At 47.6% G+C, this 21,105-nt stretch overlaps 1 protein-coding gene across 4 annotated transcripts in view; it reads left to right on the top strand.

Moving 5' to 3' along the window:
* The window catches only part of OGDH (oxoglutarate dehydrogenase), a 514,759-nt gene that overhangs the window by 448,618 nt on the left and 45,036 nt on the right, over window positions 1-21,105 (top strand). For all 4 annotated transcript variants that reach the window (XM_086943425.1, XM_086943426.1, XM_086943424.1 and 1 more), the window contains one exon: window positions 17,432-17,504. In XM_086943425.1, the coding sequence (XP_086799551.1) occupies window positions 17,432-17,504 (73 nt within the window). The remainder of the gene's footprint in view (window positions 1-17,431; window positions 17,505-21,105) is intronic.

Genomic DNA, 21,105 nt, shown 5'->3' with positions numbered 1-21,105 from the left:
TTTCATAGATTCACATGCCTGAGTCATTCCCCGTTGTCGAGACGGGAGCCTCCGGTATATAAAAAAGTAATGTCCTATAGACATACATAGAGAAAAATAGGCCTAAGGATCCCACCTTAGTGGCCTATCCACGTCCTTTTGTATAAAGGACCAAACTAGAGTAGGCCCAAGGGTCCCACCTTAGTTGCCTATCTATGTCCTTTTGTAAAAAGGACCAAGTAAAGAAAAACAACCAATCAGCTACCACCTCCTTCTAGAACCTTCCTGTCAGGAGCCTAGGTCTCTCAGATTTTCTACCGCACGTTGTGCTAGGGAGTCTCCACCTGAGTTCTCCTCAGGATTTCTACTTCTTACTTTAAAAAACGAATTTACTAAATTTATTACATTATGGCTGATGCACAGAAAAAGGGTCTCTTCAGAGCCTGTTCCTCGTGTGGAAAGAAAAGGCTCCATGCAGAGGACAAGCATGAAACCTGCTTGTATTGCCTCTACCCTCACCATCTAGCCAAGGACTGCAAAATATGTAGGACCTTCTCAAGCAAGAGCCTCAAAGACAGAGCAGGACGCCTGCTACTCTGGCTGAAGAGACTGAAGAACAGAACAGATGACTTGGTGTCAGAAGACGGTGATAGTGTGTCTGGTACCTCACCATTTTCCTTGAAGAGGCCAAGGGTTACTTCCCCTAGCCCCACAGACACCCCTCCTAAGAAGACTCTCAAGAAGTCCTCAGAGGGCAAAACCTCAGTGTCTGGCAAGGATCTTCCTGTCGCCAGGAAGCAACCACTGATTCTAACGACGACAGCGTCGAGTATCTCCTCAGCGCAAAAAACTGCGTCAACGTCGACGACGACAGCATCGTCGACCTCTACCTCGACGATGAAGACGACGCCTTCATCGACGGCGAGTAAGTCATCGACGATCCCTGGAAATGCACCGTCGTCATCGGCACCGCATCTGATAACCCCAACAGGAAAATGGAAAGAGTCTGAGTTACTTTCTAGTGGAGGAGTGTGGCTCAATGGTTAGAGCGGCAGACCTGATGCAGAGTTCTGGCCAGGGACCAGGGTTCGATTCCTGCCTCGGCGGGTCTCTGGCTCATAAATTCCGCTGACTGGATATTCTCGCCTCAGTGCCTATTCTAATCATGGGTCCCACGCTGCAACTCTGGGCAATAGCTTGCTTAGCCTCCACAACGGCCCCCTACAGCGCTGGGGATGCCTGGTTGCACCCCGGGGATGCCCAGGAGTGGACATTTCACGGGGAAAAGCCAGGACGGGTTCCCTAGCGGTATGAGTACAGCGCCAGGACACACTGCTTGCCGGGGTATCAGTGCGCTTTACAAATACGTCTACATTTACGTTTACATTTACATTTACTTTCTCACGCCATGGATACCCTGCCGCCACAGACATCCCATGTCGCCATTAAGATCACGAGGAAACCAATTACGCCAGACCTGACGTCTCCCAGTAAGGTGCAAGAGCTTCCTCCAACCTGTCTATTACAAGGCGAGGAGTCGGAGGAAGAGCAGTACACACAAGCCACAAGCCCATCAGACCTTGTGGTTAAGTGCCAAAGCACTGATGAGGAATTAGAAGAGGTGGAACATGTAGAACATTCAGTCCACACTCCAGTCCACACACAGGTTACACCGATGGTGTGCCTACCAGCGGCCATTGTATCAGACCTACAATTTTTAATCCAAGATTATAAGCAGCGGTTCCCGGAGCAGCCCTCTACGCCTGTGCCTGCTACTGTAGAAGCGACCACTCCTTTGGCCCGACACAAGCCGCCACCACTGGCACTCCGTAGAGAACAAGAGCCAGTGCAGGAAATGTATTTGTCTGCTGACGAAGAAGGGGACCAAGAAGAGGGCGAGGTCCGTGAAGATGAGTCTGACCCAGATGTAGATCAAGACTATATCGCTCCTTCTCCGGCCTCCCCGGAACCACAGTCCTCGGAATCACCACCCGCAGACATTGGTGGATTCCATAACCTTGTAGAGCGTGCAGCCAAGCGATTCCATATGGCTATGGAAACTCAGGAAACTGAGTGCTTCCTGTACGACTTCAAGGAACCAGCCAAAAAGACAACCAAGTCAATTCCCATCATTGACTTTATATGGAAGCAAGGAAAATTACTGATGCGAACACCAGCCTCAATTCCAGTAGTGGTACCCAGGCTTGAAAAGAAATACAAGGCAACCTCATCAGCGCCAGCATGCCTCACAGGTCACCCCAAGGCAGATTCTGTGGTAACCCAGGCGGCGCAGAAAAATTCACGTAACCCAGCATCGCCTTTGTCAACACCACCTGACAAGGAAGGCAGAAAACTGGATACTATTGGCAAGCGTTTTTTCCACCACGTCGGCCATGACAGTAAAGGTGGCAAATTCCATCGCACTCCTGGGCCGCTACAACCGGCAACTTTGGGCAGATATTGCACCTTACCTATCTCACCTGCCAGTGGATGTAAAAGAGGAAGCTCAATCACTCCTCTTGAAAGGCCAGACGTCTGCTTCTGAACTCATTGACTGCGCAATGGATGTCGCCTTGACCGGGTTCAGGCAATAGGCAGGTGCTGCTGTACTCAGAAGACAAGGCTGGCTCAAGGCCACCTCTCTTCGCCAGGAGGTGCAGGCGAAAATTATTGATATGCCTTATGACGGCCAGCATCTCTTCGGGGAAAAGATTGATGAGGCCTTAAATACTATCAAAAAAGACCCGGACACTGCCAAAGCCCTTGGGGCACTGCAATTCCGAAACCAGTCCTTTCGTGGGAACAAAAACAGAGGACAATCCTCTTATAGAGGCACATATCAGAACAGGTCCTCTTCTCTTATTCATACAGCCAGAACAGAACGCAATACCAACCGCAACAACAACAGCAAGGGCGTCAGACTTCCTACGGCAAGTCTAACTATAGAGGGAAGAACCAGAAAAAACCTGCTGGCGGCCTTCAATGACTTGTGTCAATGGCCCATCCATCCACCATCGAGCTTCTTCAAAATTGGAGGAAAACTCACACACTTCCTCCAAATTGGAGATTGATAACAACAGATCGGTGGGTGCTCCAGCTCATTCAGTTCGGACATTCTCTGGAATTCGTCACAATTCCCCCCCCCCCCCGACAACACCACCTCGCAAACGGTCCCACAGGCACCTACGATTGGTTCTTCAGGAAATCGCTTCCATGATGCAGAAGGGAGCGATAGAGAAGGTTCCACCTGCCCACAAAGGGAAAGGTTTTTACTCCCACTTCTTCCTGATCCACAAAAAAGGGAAAAAGTGGAGACCAATACTGGATCTCAGGGCACTCAACGTGTTCCTAAAGAAACAATCGTTCCGTATGGTGACACTCCAGGACTTCCAGGGACTATTGGAGGAAGGGGACTACATGACGTCCTTAGACCTGCAGGACGCCTACTACCATATTCCTATCCTCAACGGCCACAGGAAGTACCTCGGATTTGCGGTAGCGGGGCAACATTACCAATTTCGTGTCCTCCCGTTTGGCCTCAAATCTGCACCACGGATATTTACCAAATGCCTCTCCCCTGTGGCAGCCTTCCTTCGCCAACAAGGACACCAGGTCTTCCCATACCTGGACGACTGGCTGGTAAAGGCACCATCTGCGAAAGGCGCAGCCAAATCCTCCAGCGCCTGTCTGAACATTTTCCAACGTCTAGGTTTGACTCTCAACCACGAAAAGTCTACACTAGAGCCCAACAAGGTCATTACCTTTCTTGGGGCGACTCTGGACACAAAACGTATCAAAGCTTTCCCTTCTCAGGAAAGGAAAGTCAAACTCATCTCCCTGGCCACGTCAGTGGCATCAAGGAAAACTTTACCGGTCCGCACCTTCAAGTCTCTCCTAGGCATGATGTCCTCGTGTATCATGCTCATACCCCATTGCCGCCTCAAGATGCGCCCACTCCAGGAGGAGTTGACAAACCAATGGACTCAAAGCACAGGATCATTCGAGGACCTCATAAGAGTCACTCGACATGGTCAACCACTTACAGTGGTGGAGATCGCTCAAACACCTGTCAAAGGGATTGTGAATCCTGCTTCCCGCAGAGCCACATGTGATAACAACGCACGCATCCCTAGAAGGCTGGGGAGCGGTCCTCCAAGAACTCCAGGTCAATGGCAAGTGGACAGAACAAGAAACCCGGCTCCACATCAACCTATTGGAGTTAAGAGCGGTCTTCCTGGCTCTACAAGCCTTCCTGCCATGCATTCAAAACTCCCCAGTGCTCGTCAGAACAGACAACACCACGACGGTGCACTACCTGAACAAGCAGGGGGGGACGCGATCGCTATCACTATCTCGCGAATCGCAACGGGTCTGGAACTAGCTGGTGGAACATGGGATAACGCTGAAAGCAGAGTACGTCCCGGGCAAGGACAACGTCTTGGCGGAAGCTCTGAGCAGACGGGAACTCCATCTCACGAATGGGAAATAGACCCGGAAGTGCTGGAATACCTCTTCGCGGATTGGGGAACTCCACAAATAGACCTCTTTGCCACGAAAGAGAACGCGAAATGCCCAAGCTCCGCAAGCAGGCATCACCAACCGGGGACCCTTGGAAATGCTTTTTCCATTGCATGGTACAACATCTTTGCATACGCCTTTCCGCCATTCCCACTGATACTCGGGATTCTCAGGAAGATGAAGTCGGAGCCCTGCACTCTTATCCTGATCGCTCCATTCTGGCCGAGGCAGCACTGGTTCACGGATCTTCATCGCCTCTCGGCCCAGCCACCTATTCGACTGCGTCAACATCCAGCTCTGCTCACAATGTCCCAAGGACAGGTACTTCACCCGAATCTGAGCTCTCTAAAGTTATGTTATGTTATGTTATCGATATTTGTTATGCGCACAGCTGCTCCAGCGAAGGAGCGTCCTGGCAAAGGAGTTGTCAGCGTGGCTCCTGAACACCGAGAATTCAGCCACCTAAACATCCCACAGGAGTGCAGAGACATCCTTGCAAAGGCTAGAGCGGACAGCACTAATAAAACCTACTCATTAAAATGGAAGCGGTTTTGCTCTTGGTGTGTGGCCGAAGGCCTACACCCTTTCCACATCACTCCACAGCAGCTCCTACCATACTTGCTACATCTGGCACAATCGGGCCTTGCGCATGCATCCATTAAAGTGCACCTGGCGGCGATCTCAAGATTCACAAGGACTTCTAAGGGTCCATCCCTGTGGGCAAACAGACTTATAAAGCAGTTCCTTAAAAGCCTATACAGGTCCTTCCCACGACCAAGACTGATTCCTCCGTCGTGGCACCTCAACGTGGTCCTTCACCAATTAATGAAGCACTCCTATGAACCCATCCATAGGGCGGACATCAAATTTATCTCATGGAAAACGGCCCTCCTCCTAGCCTTGACTTCGGCTAGAAGGGTCAGCGAATTGCAGGCTCTCTCAATCCAAGACCCTTTCATTCAGTTCAGGGAGGACAGAGTGCTCTTACGAACTAATCCTCGGTTCATTCCGAAAGTCCCTTCGGACTTCCGCCTCAACGAACCAGTGGTCCTCAGGTCATTTTTTCCAAATCCTACCACGGTAGCTGAGAAAACTCTTCATTCATTGGATCTGAAGAGGTGTCTTAAATTCTACATTGACAAGACAAAACACTTTCAAAAATCATCTCAACTCTTTGTTGCCTTTAGTAGACCACGGAAGAGCATACCCCTGTCAAACCAAAGCATTTCAAGGTGGATTTCCTCGGCGATCACCTTTTGCCATGACCAGGCCAGACGACCTTTGGACTCAAGAGTCAAAGCCCATTCGACAAGAGCCATATCCACGTCTGCGGCACTGTTTGCTGGAGTGCCGGTATTGGACATCTGCTGAGTGGCGACCTGGAAGTCACCGCATACCTTCACCAGGCACTACTGCCTGGATACTGAGCTGATGAAGGATGCAGCAGTGGGCCAAGCAGTGCTGCGCCATCTATTCCAGTGAGGTGAGCCTTCTGACATCCCTCCATCCTTTACTGGTATGCTCATTCTTTTACTAATATTTATATGACAATGCATTTTGGTGGTTTTACAGTCACGTGATATGTATTATCTACAGACTTATCTATGATGTTCCATCAAAAATGTGCATAATATATTGCTTGCTACTCTGATTCAGGCATGTGAATCTATGAAAGACACCCAAATACTGGATAAGAAATGCGTTACTTACCTGTAACTGCAGTTATCCAGTATTGGTGTCTTTCATAGATTCACATGCACCCTCCCGCCTCCCCTGGAAGGACTCGCCTATCTCTCTTACAAGTTTACGCCTACCTAGCTTGGTGCGTACGAAAATCTGAGAGACCTAGGCTCCTGACAGGAAGGTTCTAGAAGGAGGTGGTAGCTGATTGGTTGGTTTTCTTTACTTGGTCCTTTTTACAAAAGGACATAGATAGGCCACTAAGGTGGGACCCTTGGGCCTACTCTAGTTTGGTCCTTTATACAAAAGGACGTGGATAGGCCACTAAGGTGGGATCCTTAGGCCTATTTTTCTCTATGTATGTCTATAGGACATTACTTTTTTATATACCGGAGGCTCCCGTCTCGACAACGGGGAATGACTCAGGCATGTGAATCTATGAAAGACACCCGAATACTGGATAAACCACAATCCAAATCGATGGGTCTCCATTATCTATTAGGAATAACCTCCTGTTCGGCTTTACGCAAAACCACTAACAAATTCTTGGCCTGGCACTCATTTTGGCCAAGCAAAGTATAGCAATGTGCTGGAAATCAGAAGCTCCCCCTCCTATTGGATTTTGGATCTCCGTTCTGCGTGTGGGCATTGTGGCAGAACAGAAAGTCCTACACACAGTAAGTATGGGCCATCCAACTTCATGCTACTCCCCAGACTGTCAACAATATCTAGAGGTAGTGGAGGCCAGAGTTGTGGGCTCTTCGTCCTGAGAATATTTGAGATACCGGCCCAACCTTTAAGGTGGTGGCATGGCGGTTTCCAGTAGCTGCCCGTCCCCTGCCAAATTGGGGCGGGGGGGCGCAAAAAACAAAAATAAACTTACCTTGCTGCCGTCTCCAGCGAATCGCTTCATTCTTCTGATCCTGGGCACAGGCTCGCAGCCTGCCCAGCAGCCAATCCTGAAGCTGCTCTCGCATGAGAGCAGATTCAGGATTGGCCAAAGCACCAGCAACTTGCACTCCCAGGCAGACTGGGAGACTGTGCCTGCCCTCTCCAGCCCCAGCAATACAACCGGGACTGGAGAGAGCTTCACTGTGCATGCGCATGGCCGGCCAAACATCTCATGCGCAGTGAAGGGAGTGCCCACCACTCCCCCACCAGCAGTGTCATCCCCTGTCTTTGGGGCGGGTCCTGAGGAATAAAATAAAACCAGTTTTATTTTCTGCTGGTGGCAGGAGGGGCAGCGCTCCTTCGTTCTAATGGAGCGACACCTGGTGGTGTCCAGTGCTTTGGAGAGTACTGCAGATATATCATTCCAGTAGAGAATTACCATGGGACACGTCCTTTCCATGTGGATAAAATTGGCCTCCGCATCTTGGCAGCATGGACAGGCATCTGAAGCCCCTTGATACATACGTGCCAGTCCGTGATGGGCGAGATATGTACGGTGAAGATAGTTAAGTTGAGTATATTTGAGTCTGGTGTTCATGTAGACGCACTTGGTGACCCCTAAACATTGTGTCCATTGTTTATCTGTTAGGGTAATGGAGAGCGTCTTGTCCCAGTAGGCTCCGAAAGCATGAATGACGTTTCTCTCTACTCTCGAAGAGAGTTATATAATTGTGTGACAGCATGTCGGCCAGCCCCTTTTGTAAGCACCACCCTAAGGAGTTTAGATGTGTCTGGTTAGTAATGGTTTCTAATTCAAACCGTATGTAAATAGTGGGTTAGTTACTCATAAAGGAGGAAAGAACCCGGCGGGATACCATAATAGTCTACCAGATTTTCAAACGTACATAGAATTTTATTGTTGAAGAGGTAACCCCATGATGTGAAAGCCCAGTTTCCTACAGCCGGGCATCTCCCGGAGAGACAATGTAGGGGTATATGGAGGGTAGGGGCCCTTCGTACGCAGATAGGTGTTCCAGTATGCATGGGGCTGTGCGTGTTAGAATATTACCAGCTCTTCTGGGGACCACCCTCTTCTGAACCCAGAAACCATTCCAGTAATGTAGGTGGGCGCATCCCATCTCACCAGTAGTCCTATTCTGTCATATTTTGTCCAGCCAGCTAACGAGTAGGCCAATCTAAGTGGGCGGCATAGTATTCGTAATTCGGGACTCCCAGACCACCCTCGGACAAAGGGGCATATAGTTTATGAATTGTGACTTGTTTTCTGCCATTAACCCATATTAGCGTATTCAGGAGTGTTTGCATGTCTTTAAAACATTTTTCAGGTAAAGTAATAGGAGGAGCTTAGAAGAAATATACCAATCTGGGAAGAAGGAGCATTTTCGAGATAGCTGTGTGGCCCATAGGGGAGAGCAGCAGTGTGTTCCAGAATAGAAGGGAGAGTCTTACCTATGGTCCCTTCCTATAGATCCTTTCAATTTAGACCTGGATTTCCAAATATTTAAATGTGTCACAGGCCCAAGGCAGAATAGTAGTCTGGAGTGCCAGTCGTTGAACTGGAGAAAGAAGTGTTAGTAGGAATAATTTGGTTTTATCCCAATTCCCCTCCAATCAGGAGATATTAGCGAATTGCCCCAGTATCTCCATAAGACATGGAAGCACTGTGGAATCTTTGCGATGGTACACCGGGGCATTGTCTGCGAACATAGACATTATATGCCATTGGCTGCCTATCTTCATCCCCCAACTTGCAGTGAGTTGTCGTGGCGCGCAAGCCAGTGGCTCCATTGCAAGCGAGAAAATGATTGGGGTTAGGGGCAACCCTGATGAGTAATGCGCCCAATGCTGAACAGATCAGAGCACCTGGACCCGGTTTTTACTCGAGCCATTGGTGAATTATACAGCAGAGAAACCCACTTGAGGAATGTAGGCCACATTCTAAACCTTGTGAGAATCTCCACTAAGTAGCCCCAACCCAGAGTGTCAAATGCCTTCTCTTTGAGAACTTAGACTGGCATATGATGTCCACTAGTTCTAGTGGGCACCTTGCACCAGTCTAAATCGACCCTTATTGATGGTGGTTGTAAAGTCAACCGTATAGACAAGCTATCCTAGCGGTAGCATGGACCAGCAGTCTTAGGCTAAGACTCCAAAGAGCATGTGAAGCTGTTTGTTTTACCAATTATAATCCCTTGAATGCCAAATGAAAGGACACCACACATGGTATATATCAAATATATATGTATTTATTCTAAACACAACCCCTCTGCACTCTTTATGAGGTCAGAGGTAAAAGTACATCACAAGTTACTTAATTAGCATACGACAAGTTTCACAAATACAGTTTTGCCCTAGGGGCCTCACAAACCATATACTAAAATAGTGGTATAAGAACCACGCCTGAAATAGAAAGTAGGCTTAGGGAATCGCTGGGGCTACACTAAACAACCAAAGGTTAGGAAGTAGGAGGCCCACGGGAGACGCGTGCAGTGTGGGAACACAACCGCGAGTTACCATCGACTTTCTATGGGAATCGAAGAAGTTACAAAAGTACATTTTAAGGTCACTTCCGGATAGACTTGGATGGAACCCTTTTAAACTAGGACACTTCGAGAGTCAAGACTCACGGGAGCACCGTAGTACTTGTGTTTACTCACCCAGGGAAGCCGGGTGCATAGGTGTCTTTTCGTGTTGGGTTTCATCGTCGTTTTCTATGGAGATCTGCAAAGAAGTGCTGCAGGCGACCGGAGGAAAAGTGTCCGGGTTGATTAAAGGGTGGATCGGAGATCTGAAGAACCTGAAAGCAGAGGGGACAGAGTCTGGGTCACTAGCCAGTGACCAGGAAGGAACCAGGCAATGTTGCGTCGATTCAGGTGAAGAGGTGAAGCTTTTATCTGCAGCCACGAGGACCAGGAGCCGTCGACGACGACCAGGAGCTGGATTCGAGCTGTCCCACGAAGGATCTAGTTGACTGCGGTGTCTGTATCCGGATTGGACCCAACAAGCCTTGGCAAACGCAATCCAAGCAGGAGATGAAGATTGGCTTCAAGTCAGACCGGCAAGGTCTGGGGTGCTTCTCTTTTGCAGGGACGCTGGAGTAAGCCTGGAGCAACCAGGCAAGCAGTTTGGTTTCAAAGGAAAGTCTTCAGGGGGCTCACTAGCCAATGGACTAGGAACCGGGAAGACGCGTCGAGCTAAAATGCAAGAGCAGGCCCCACGCGGCACTCGTGGAGTGTGGAGGGCTGAGCTTCGGTGCAAATGGCGCTCGGGTCTGGGGCTTCTCGTACCCCAATGCACAACTTTGAGTTACCTCAGGAGTCGATGCAGTTAGCAAAATGCAGGATGTCCAGGGTTTTCGGTCCCACGTCTCTTATGTCCGCCACACGTCTCAGCTTTGCTGTGGATGTGGGTCAGAGTCAGAGAAGTCTGGAAGTTCAGTTCTTGTGTCGCTGAGTCTTCGGGTTCCAACGGGAGCGTCGACAAAGCAGACCGGCAAGTTACTGGGGGTGCCTGTTTGCACAGGGTGGTCACTCCTTGACCACAAGGGAGATGTCTTCAGTCTTCTAGTCAGAATAGAACGTCGAAGGTCCAAGAGTTCTGTATCAATGTTTCGTTCCAGGATAATCTAAAGTCCTGTGGACACAGCTCTTATACTTATACTTGGAAAAGGGGCTGGATTACCTGATAGGTCCCTCCTATGGGTGGACCTGGGAAGGGGGTGGTTACACCCCTTTCCCTTTGTCCAGTTTTGGCTGGAGTGCCCCAGGAACTGGTTTGAACCAGGCTATGCATGGAGCACCTTGTGTGCCCCAGGCAGTGTCTGGAAAAGCATCTGCTGATGCAGCCCTCCCTGCCCCAATACACAAAAACCCTGACTGGGGAGGTGCTGGCACCTCCCTGAACAGGAAACCTATTGTCCAGGCCTCCCCTGCCGGAGTTTCGCCCAGCAGCAGGAGGTCAGACTCGTGTCTGTGGCAGCAGCATCCATTTTGGGATGCTGAGGCTCTGTTTAACTGTAACCGGGTAAAGCAGTACTTACATGTCTTCTCCCTCTAAAAGGGTGTAATGCTACCCCTGCCACCAGACATGGTGGGGGGGGGGGGGATGGGGTAGTATTCCAAAGAGTTCGACACCTTACACAACATGTTTTGATAAAGCCAAACCAAAGTTAGCATTAACCACAAGGATTATAATGCACTTAAGAGTATATGGTATGGCTATATCATAGAAAAGCTATAAGGAGATGGTTCCGAAAGCTGCAGAGGGGCTCAGCTCATGCTAGGATACCAACAGTATACAACAGTGTTAACCATAAGCGGATGTGGGACGAGTTTTGACTTAAAAAGTTGGAGGGAAACTCTAATGGACAGCCATCTGCCAAAGGGCTCTTTCCCCGTGCCATTTGCTTGATAGACTCAGATTTCAAATTCTGTGAGTTGAACCTCCAGATCCGCTCGCTGAGAGGCTTGTGTATGTGGGAGAGTCACTCCATCTGAAAAGGATTGGATCAATGCTTAGTCCTCTCTTTGCAAGGTTCTATTAAAGTTAGCATTAAATGTATAAAATGCCACGTTAAATCCGCGTTGAGAGTTATGGATAAGGCTAGAATGATCTTTTACGGCAGTGATCGGGCTCCTTGGTGAATCAGAGCGGAGAAGCCATGCCCAAAAGTCTACCCGCCTTATCTTCCTCTGCATGTTTCCTTGTCAAGTGTTCTTTGTAGTCTAAAGCGCCCAGCCTCCCTAAAGTGAATCTGTACGCGAGTCTGGCCTCTGCTAATGGAGCCACGACCATCTGGTACGTAGGAGACAATCATTCATAACGCTATATGTCTGTTTCCAGGGTATTAAGCTAGACACCCTAGCATTTTGCAGATCTCGAAAAAAATCGCAAAATCGTCTGACTAGCGCAATGGCGGCAATATTTACTCTTTTGGGTGCAAAAAAGAGATCTCCCAGCATCAGGGAAAATAATTGGGCCTTTGTATTGGCTATATGCACACACGTCAGCCATAAAATAGCTGCTTCCTCCTGTAGTATTATAGCTGGCATTTAGTAATGCGGTTAGGTAGTGTTTCCGGGAGTGTCGCTGCTCAGGTTTACACTATTCCTCGATAGTTAGACTCTGACAGTGGATGTCTCTTCACAGTTGTAGGCAGCCAGTCACTTGGTGTCCCCGTACAGCTGTAGGTTGTCCGTCTCTACCCTAATTAAAGTGAGCACGCAATCACTTTGTTTTATGTTGTAGTAAAATGCTTTAGTACTCGGCTTGATCTTTTCCTTTCATTCAGTTCCCGTTAACTCTTGGTGAGTGGAGGTCTGAGATGTCTCATTTACTTTTCCCCTCGTCCTACGCTCTCTTCTGGAAGGCTCTCTCTCTCTCTCTCTGGGCCCGTGTATCAGCAGTTTACTTCTGTGGCTTTGGATGTCATTAGTTACAATACTTCAGATGCCCTGGACTTTAGTAGCTCTTTCCAGTCTGAAGGGTAATGGAGTACATTATTTTTAAGCACTTTGACCTCTTGTTTCATTCATCACCATTCATGCATTTAACATGTTACTTAAGAGTGGCGAAAGGGATATTGACGTTAATAGTAATACCTACTCATATATTAGGCTTTATGCAATTATATTAAGAACTACAAGGTGCTACTCTGAGTTCAAAGTGATCAGGGTTTATTGGGAACCACCCCGGATTTACTCTGATTTAAATAGGCTGTCATCCTTCTCCTCCCCTCTTGTCCTGATAAAGATCCGCAATGACCACTTAATCGTGCTTATATTGGGCTGAAATGTCAACGCTACCACCTGGTCCAGTTCAAGGCTCTGCGCGAGAAATTAAACTTGGATTAACAGCAGAGGTATTATCTTCATTTAGGCCTCCCCTTCCCTTGTACATATTGTAATCACATTGTACATCTTACCTTGTTGGCAGCTCTTTAAGTATGGGTAACAGATAAAAGATGCAATTTATGTAAAACAACTGTTTACCCATTAAAATGTCATTCTCGTGTGTTCCTTATGGTTAAATTGGTTTTGATCTTATATGTGAGGATTCTATATAGGAAATAAGATAATTGAGTTACATGTACAAGAAATGAGCTACGCATACCCGACAGAACCATTGTTTTTTCCTTAATATATACCCATGTTCTGAGGGACACGGGGTCACCCCATTGTTTTCTTGATTTAGGCTAGTCATAAGTGGAATTCCACATAGTTTGAAAAATCCTCTTCCTTAGAGTAGGTGGCCTTGTGTATTTCCAGAAAGGCTGTAGCTGAGAAAGTTTCTTGCAATTTATTACTCAGACCCTCCAGCATTTCGCGATTATTTCGCGATTATTTAACACAGAAATGTGAGCTTCCAGCATATCAGGGCCTCTGTGTGTTTTGGCTCTAGCATCCATGTTAATGTCGCAACCACATGGTGCTCTATTTGTTAAAGTTGCAAAAAAATAACTTTTCAGGATGGGGACGGGGCTTATAGGAGTTTTAAGAAAGGAAACTATATTTAAACTCTGCAAAATATCTAGAGCACATTTAAGTCTCAGAGTTGTGCAATCAAATTTAATGACCAGTGCACGCACAGTAATGAACCCCTCAGATATTGATTATTTGTGTGTGAGGGGCTCCACTGCCTGGGGAGGGGGGGGGGGGGGTCGCTCACAGAGGAGTTGTGGTGAGAATAGTCTCCTATTCGGGTGTAGACTGCTCACACCTCACCTGTAAGTCACATTGAGGTAGGGGCTGTATTGTGAAAGGGCTTACACTCACCCCATGCCACTGATCTGCCTAGAGCAATATTTAGCGTGATTACAATAGCCATGGCAATGGAACTCCATCCTCTACGATCCTGCACCCTACAGCGCCTGAGGAAGAGGTGTCAAGCCACACTAGCCCAGGAGACAGCTGTCCCCCAGCAGGCGTGCATTCACGGGCACAAGAACTTCCCCGGGAGAAATCGGGCCCCCGATCACAAGGTTAGGATTGGAGCTAGGCTTCCATATAGAGCTGCAGACACTTTAAACATGCCTATTTCAAAGTGGAATACTTTTTTAAAACAGTTTCCATTGATTTAAGGTTAAAAATGAATGATTAAGAGTAAAATAAAGTGCCGCAATAATGCCACAAAATTTCAATTTTTGTGCTGCAAAATTTGCAAATCTATGCTGCAATATCCTAGGAGGTCTGATTAAGTTCCCTGCGAAGGGTCAATTTGTTACAAAGTATGAATTGAAGGCATCCCATTCATTGTCGGTTGCTGAAGCTGAGCCCTCATTTTCCTGAAAGTAGGAAGTGATATCTGCGAGAGCAGAATGAAATGCAATATCATAGAGTTCCGCCAGTGGAAGACGCCATGTGGGTGTTTTCGGTCGATCTCTGCCCCAACGCAACTGTAGTTGCAGGGGACAGTGATCGGAGAGTGTGCAAGACATTCGGTGTGTGTTACTTTGAAAAGGGCATCTGGACTAGAGCAAAAGAGATCTATCCTACTGTGTTGGTCGTAAAGACCCAAATATTGAGTACTCCCTGGACACTTGATTCAGGATGCAGTAGGCATCCCATGCCTGAGTGTTGGTGGCCCACTTTTGTAGTTGTTGTGTGAGGGAGATCGATTTGGCCCTGAGTATTGGAGGATAGAAGTGGTCATAGTCTAAGTCCAGGGTGCAGTTGTAGTCCCTACCTCATTATTGGGTTCCAGAGTGATGTGCAATAGTGCCGGATTCGAATAGTGTAAAAAGGGAGCCTGGTTTGTATTGGGGGCATATAGTGGTATGTGGTATAGAGGAAGACCGTCCAACAGTCCCTTCAACACAACATGCCTGCCTTCTGTGTCAATTTTTGTGTGCAACACCTCGCAGGGCACTTCTGGTGCCACCCAAATTAGAACTTCCCTAGCGTATCTAGAATATGTTGTCCCTGTCAGTGTGCCCCTCCAACACTTGTGCATTGCTTTTAGATCGGGTATGGTCAGGTGTGTCTCCAGAAGGACAGCAATTTGAATCCGGCATCTAAGTAAGCATTGATAAACACGGTATTGTTTTGTGTAGCCTACCAACCCATGTGCATTCCAGGTCATCAAGAGAAATGGTTTTGTAGCAATTACTCTGTTGGTGGCCATAGCAATCAGGTACTTACAAGCGGAGTTCAAGAATGCCCTTAAGGACTTAAGGTGCTCACGGGGCAGGGTCCGGAGTACCATCACCATCTTCACTTTACCTACCCAGATGTGTCTGGGTGGGTGCAGAGAGGCTGGTTGGGATGGTAGCCTCAAACGCTACACTGTTATAGTCAATGGGACATGAAGCAAAGGCAGCAAAAGTGGACCCGGGGCAAGTCCAAGTGAACCCAAAGGGGGGCCCAGGTTGTGGGGTCCCCTAGGCCAAAGGGGCGCAGTGGAAAGTCGTGGACCTGGGTTGTGGAGCTCTCGTGCAGAGCTGCTTGGCTGGCTAGCCAGCTACTTGAGTTTGAGGCTCTCCCGGTTGTCAGTATACCTGCAGAGGGGAGAAAAACAAGGCAGCAGAGCTACTCTGGTTGTGGGTCTTACCTGTCCCACTGTTACTCGACATACTGGAAGGCATACAAGGCGGTATGCAGGCTGGACGCAAAACAAGCCCTGGCTGGTGCAAGTGCCCCAGTACCCAGGGCATTGGTACCGGGAGGCTCCTGAACGCTCTAGTGTCTTGAAAATTTGCTGAGGGTCGGGCTTACCTCCCAGAACCATGGAGACCTTCTCCTGAAGTGGTGCTCCCTCGGTGAACCCAATGGCTAACAGCATGGTAAACAGGACAGATGTGGTCAGTACCTAAGGATGCACAGGTTGGCTCCTCCACCCCAAGGAAGGTAACTGGTTGTCTAAGTGCTGGAAGGTCCTCTAAGGGTTGTGGAGGATGCACAGCCACTGGACGAGTCCGGTCAAGCAGCAAGGCTGGGTTTGGTGCCAGGTTCTAGACCTTTCCCAGGTTCTTGTGGTGTCTTCTCTTCTTTGTCCTTCAGTTGCATATGCTGGCTTGGTGTCAGGGTGGGGTAGGGCCTAGATACTCCATTTAGAGAGTACGAGGTAGTAGCCATGGGCCATCTACCCCTGGGGTGACAACACCCCCTGTTTGACCACTTCCTGTGAGGAGCGGGCATAATCCTGACCCAGAAGTTTTTATTTCCCAAAAAACAAGATGAAGAACCCTTCTCTGGCTGTTAACTTCAGGTAGCCCACCTTGGGGTGTGACTGGCCTGTGCGGGAACACCCCTCCTAAATAACTACTTTCCCGCCTGATATGGGGCCCAATAGGCCCCAGGCAGGGGGTGCTGTTCCCCCAGGTCTGGGGGGGGGGGAACAAGGGTTGCTTGTCAAATATGGCAGAAGCTTTGAAGACTTGATGTGCTAAATTGCTAGCCATCCTGCTGGAGGAGGTGAGGACCCCTTCTTCCGACCAGGCATACTTCCTAGTTTCTGAGAGGGCGACCTCTCCCTTGAAGGGAGCCAGAAACCTGTCTGTGGGGGCAGACTAAAAGATACAAGTCAGCCTACACACTACGACTGGTACGGCTGCAGGGGGCACTATTAAGGTCCCGTGCTCACTGCGCCACTGGATTCAAGCTAGTCTGGCTGATATGGGGTGATGCCCTGAAACCGGTCCCAGGATGCTTGTTTCCGGTCCAGAGAAGGCCGGTCTTGGCAATTCGGGCTGGACTGTTCCCATAATGAACAGGGTCAAGACTGATTTGCATGTGGCTGGATCCAAACTGGGATGGTGTGGTGAACAAAAGAACAATGAATTAAACGCAGATCTTAGTGACTAGGGGTGAATGCTCGCATTGTGCAGCATTACGTCCCTCAATTGTTCCTTTTGCATTTAGCAATGCAAATAGGATTCACAGGGGCATATCTGCTCATGCAGATGTGCCATCACTTTTAATATAGTGCACCCTACCGTAGCGCTTTAAAGGCCTGCTGTACGGTTGACTTGCATATAGGGCATTCAGTGTACATCGGCATTGCACACAGGAAGTGGGTAATGTGTTTGTTTTTTTAATGGCTTGCACCATTTCACGCTTTTGGGTGGCATAATACATACAGCAGCCCTTCGGGATTCTCTTTAGTACCCATGCCCTGGGAAAGAGGAGTACTATTTACAAGGGTCCTACAGATCTTGCCAATTGGGTTACAATAAACATTTGAGTAGTTTTCTAGGTAATGAGCACTGGCCATTGGTTAACAGGAACCCAGTGCAATTCCAATCAAAAGCATCAGTACCGGTGGGCAAAAAGTGAGGCGACCATGTCTAAAAGAGGCACTATCCTACACTTGGTTATTAATTTCTGTTTTCGCTTTTCTTTTACAGCTGATTGTCTTCACTCCAAAATCCTTACTGCGTCACCCTGAAGCTCGGTCTAGCTTTGATGAAATGCTTCCAGGTATGTTGCGGCGCGTGTGTGTATATAGATATATTCATTATTTATCCTGTCAATTCCAGACAAAAAAATAACATTAATAAAAATCTTACATATATTCAATAAAATACAAGAGGCGATTGTGCAAAATCCACTATTCAGGTACAGCTGTTACAAAAATGTTTACATTCTAATAAATATAATGTAAAGGGTTTGCATGCAACTAACAAAAATAACTCATCCAGTAATTTATGCAACTCAATTCTATTATCAATAAACTCAGATTGTATCTAAATATAGTCTCATAATGATTCACTAGCGGCATAGATAAAAAGCTCTAAGACCATTGCTTGTATGTCAAAGTGACACGAAGTCTTCTCCCCCCACTGGTGTTATGTGGTGGGGCGGTTGGTACGCGTAGTAAGTTGATGGAAGAGCTCTGTCCCAAAAGGGCTGGCACTGGGTAGCTTGGGGCTCTCACCATGGGTTTGATGCCTGTTATTTCCTTGCATGGCGGTAGGGTGCCTGTGGCGGTGTGCTCTGGAAGTTTTCTTTCTGTTGGCCTCACCATGGGGGTTGTCCCTTTCCATTGGTGGTCTCTAAACTGCAGCGCTCCCATGGCTTTGGCCAGATCATTGTCATGTTGTTGGAGCATGCCATCCACTGCAGAGACTAACAGGTGTTCTTCAGTAAAGGGAGTACAGATGCTGGTCTGCACTTCGCTCTTGAACCCTGAGACTTGTAGCGAGGCGTGCCTACTCAGGGTTGTGCATGTGACCATCTCTCTGCTGGCTGTGTCTGCGGCATCACGGGCACAATTCAGGCATGTGTTGGTGATGGTCTTCCCCTCTTCCACCAGTGCGGCTGCCCACCTTTGTAATTGTTCTGGGAAAAGTTTAATTAGCTCTCCCATTTCTTCCCAATTTTATTGGGCTTATTGATTTAGGAGGCAGTTGGAGTTTGCGATCCTCCACTCACTTGCTCCCTTTCTTCTTGTGTGGGCCCATGGTGGTAGTAATGTTGGCTCTCTACCTTGCTGTGGCCATGATTATACACCCGAGAAACGCCATGGCATATTCCATAGAGAGCCCGTTTAGGAATGCTTATATTTCTTTTTGACCCTAGTGATTAAAGCTTTGCTTGCTGCAGGCTCTCTGAAAGCCTCTCTACCTTGAGCAACAATGCTGCGGAGTACAGTAAGGTAATGGCTTCTTTCCAAGGACACAAGAGTTAAAAGAAGAAAGCATGTCTGTGCCTCCTCTTCCTCCAGTTGGAATCCATACCTGTCTACAACCATTTTATTCACAGAGTTATATATGGTGATGACATCTAGAAGGGATGGAGTAGAACGCGATGTCCAGGTTTTGCTACTGGTAGATTACGCTTTTGCAGTCTGGAAATAATCTTTGGTTCTTATATACCCCTTTGCATCGATGGAAGGTACCAGGGATAACCTGGCTAATTATAGACAGATTAGTCTTATTGGCAACGCACAAGATATCATTAGTAGACCGATTCCTGCCAGAGTATGGGATTGGATACAAGAAGCAAGAGTTTCATCCCACTTGTAGGAAAGGTATAGGGAGAATATCTCTACAATCAATCAAGTCTTCCGTGTTTTTCCTAATTGGTTTGGAAGACTGTTTGGCTACGGTGTGAGTACCTGTATGTGTTTTTTGTAGATCTGACAGCAGATTGTGACCTACTTCCTAGGGCGAAGCTAAAGGTCTGTTCTTTATAAAAATGGGACTGCCAAAACCATTGCTGTCCTCAATCATACGCTTATATAGCAATAATTATGCGCAGGTCAGATGGGGGGCTAGGGACAAACTGACAAAAAATTCCTATTGAAAGGGGTGTTCGCCAAAGTTGTGTTCTGGCCCTTACTTTGTTTATTCTGAATATTAATAGGGTAATCAAGCAATAGTGTAATTGCAATAAAGACTCCCCCAAATTAGAGGGCCAGAAAATTCCTGCTTTTCTATCTGCGGATGACACCCTATTTTCAAGAACTTCAGCAGGCATGCTAATTTCTTTGTTAAGTGGGTATGGCTAGGGTATCTATTCTACGTTAAGGAATATGCGGCTAGTAGTCTCTATCAGATGTACGAGTTACTTACTTTCGGTAACGATGTATCTGGTAGAGACTATTCTAACCGCAGATTCCTTCACAGCCTGCCCTGCCTCCCCGTTCTGCGAGGGCCTTTGGCTTGGTCTTCTGCACTCGCCTCCCGGTATGTGGTGGTGTCTTCTGTGAGCGCATTTGTGAGGAAATGGCTCTATATATACTGGACCAAAGTAAGGTACAGTGTGTATAGAGGCCACAAACCCCAGAGGTATAACCGAGGTTAAAGTCAGGGCTGACCTTACTCTCAAAAGTGGTAGCTTGGTCGTGCAGTAAGGCAGTACCAGAGGACAGTGTAAAGCATTTGTTGTACACACTCAGTCAGCAAAAGGTTTCACACACTCAAGGACTGAACTCCAGGCCAATTGTTTTTATATCAAAAGATATAGTTGTTTTATTTTTAGTACCAACAGGTATCAAAATATACTTTTCTCAATATGAGAGTTCTGAGATGAGTACTTTGCAGGAAGGCAATAAGCTTGGTAAACACAAAAGGTACAGGGGTTGCAGTAGGCAACACAATTCTAAACACAATTTAGCATTGAGCTCAATGGGTTTTTCTACATAAATGCAGCTGGTTACTTTATCGATTACTTTTGTAATCCCAGGACTGGATCCTAAATTTAGTCTTGGGGTCTAAGCTGAAAACAGTTTAGCAAAAACGATTTGGCTATTGCACTTATTTTAAGGAATATAAAGCTGTTTTAAAAGTTCACACTTAGAAACTTTTCAATGAAAATCTGGCAATGTTATCCAATGGGAGAAAATTCAGGTTACAGGTAATATACGTTCTCGTTCCTTTTGTAATCCAGGTCTGGGCTCCTATGTCCAGCACTGGGGTCTCTATGCAAAATAGGTAAGCAATTACGTTTCAGTAGTTCATACGATTTTTAAGAAATATTTCAAGTTTTCAAAAGTAGACAGAAGAAATTTCATAGAGAAGCAGACATTGGATTCCTATGGAGAAAATTCAGATTACTAGTAAACCCGGTTAGGATTACTTTTGCGGTTCAGTACTCGGCTACAAGGTACAGTACTGGCTTCTCCCCTGATCACCGGTGAGTACTTCGGAATTAGTTATTCGGCTGATTTTAGATGAATATTTTAAAGTTTGAAAACTTTACACTTTTTTCGAGACAAACCAGGCAATGTTATCCTATGACAGGAAAGTGAGTCATCGGTTTTCAGGTGAGTACTCGACTGGTGAAGTTAGTCTGGGCATAGACTCAGGAGTCCCCCAGGGTCAGGTAGGTACAGTTGGTACACCCTAAGCGGCACAGGGGCAGCCGGGTGCAGAGGTAGTTAGGCCCAATGTTATTCAATGAGACGCAGGGGGCCTAAGGTTGGTGGCTGCTGGCTAGCAGGCCACGCGGCTGTGGGAGCTGGGCTCCTGGTCACTTTCTCAGGGCAAATGGGGAAGTAGGATAGGGTACAGGTTGCACTGCCAGGGGCACTCGGGCGGCTGGGTGCAGGGTGCTTTTGAGCCGTCGGGCGCTCAGT

The sequence above is a fragment of the Lissotriton vulgaris genome, chromosome 11 (assembly GCF_964263255.1).
Source record: "Lissotriton vulgaris chromosome 11, aLisVul1.2, whole genome shotgun sequence".
In the NCBI taxonomy this organism is placed as follows: domain Eukaryota; kingdom Metazoa; phylum Chordata; class Amphibia; order Caudata; family Salamandridae; genus Lissotriton; species Lissotriton vulgaris.
The sequence above is the reverse complement of the archived record's forward strand: the minus strand, read 5'-3'. Positions and strand labels throughout refer to the sequence as shown.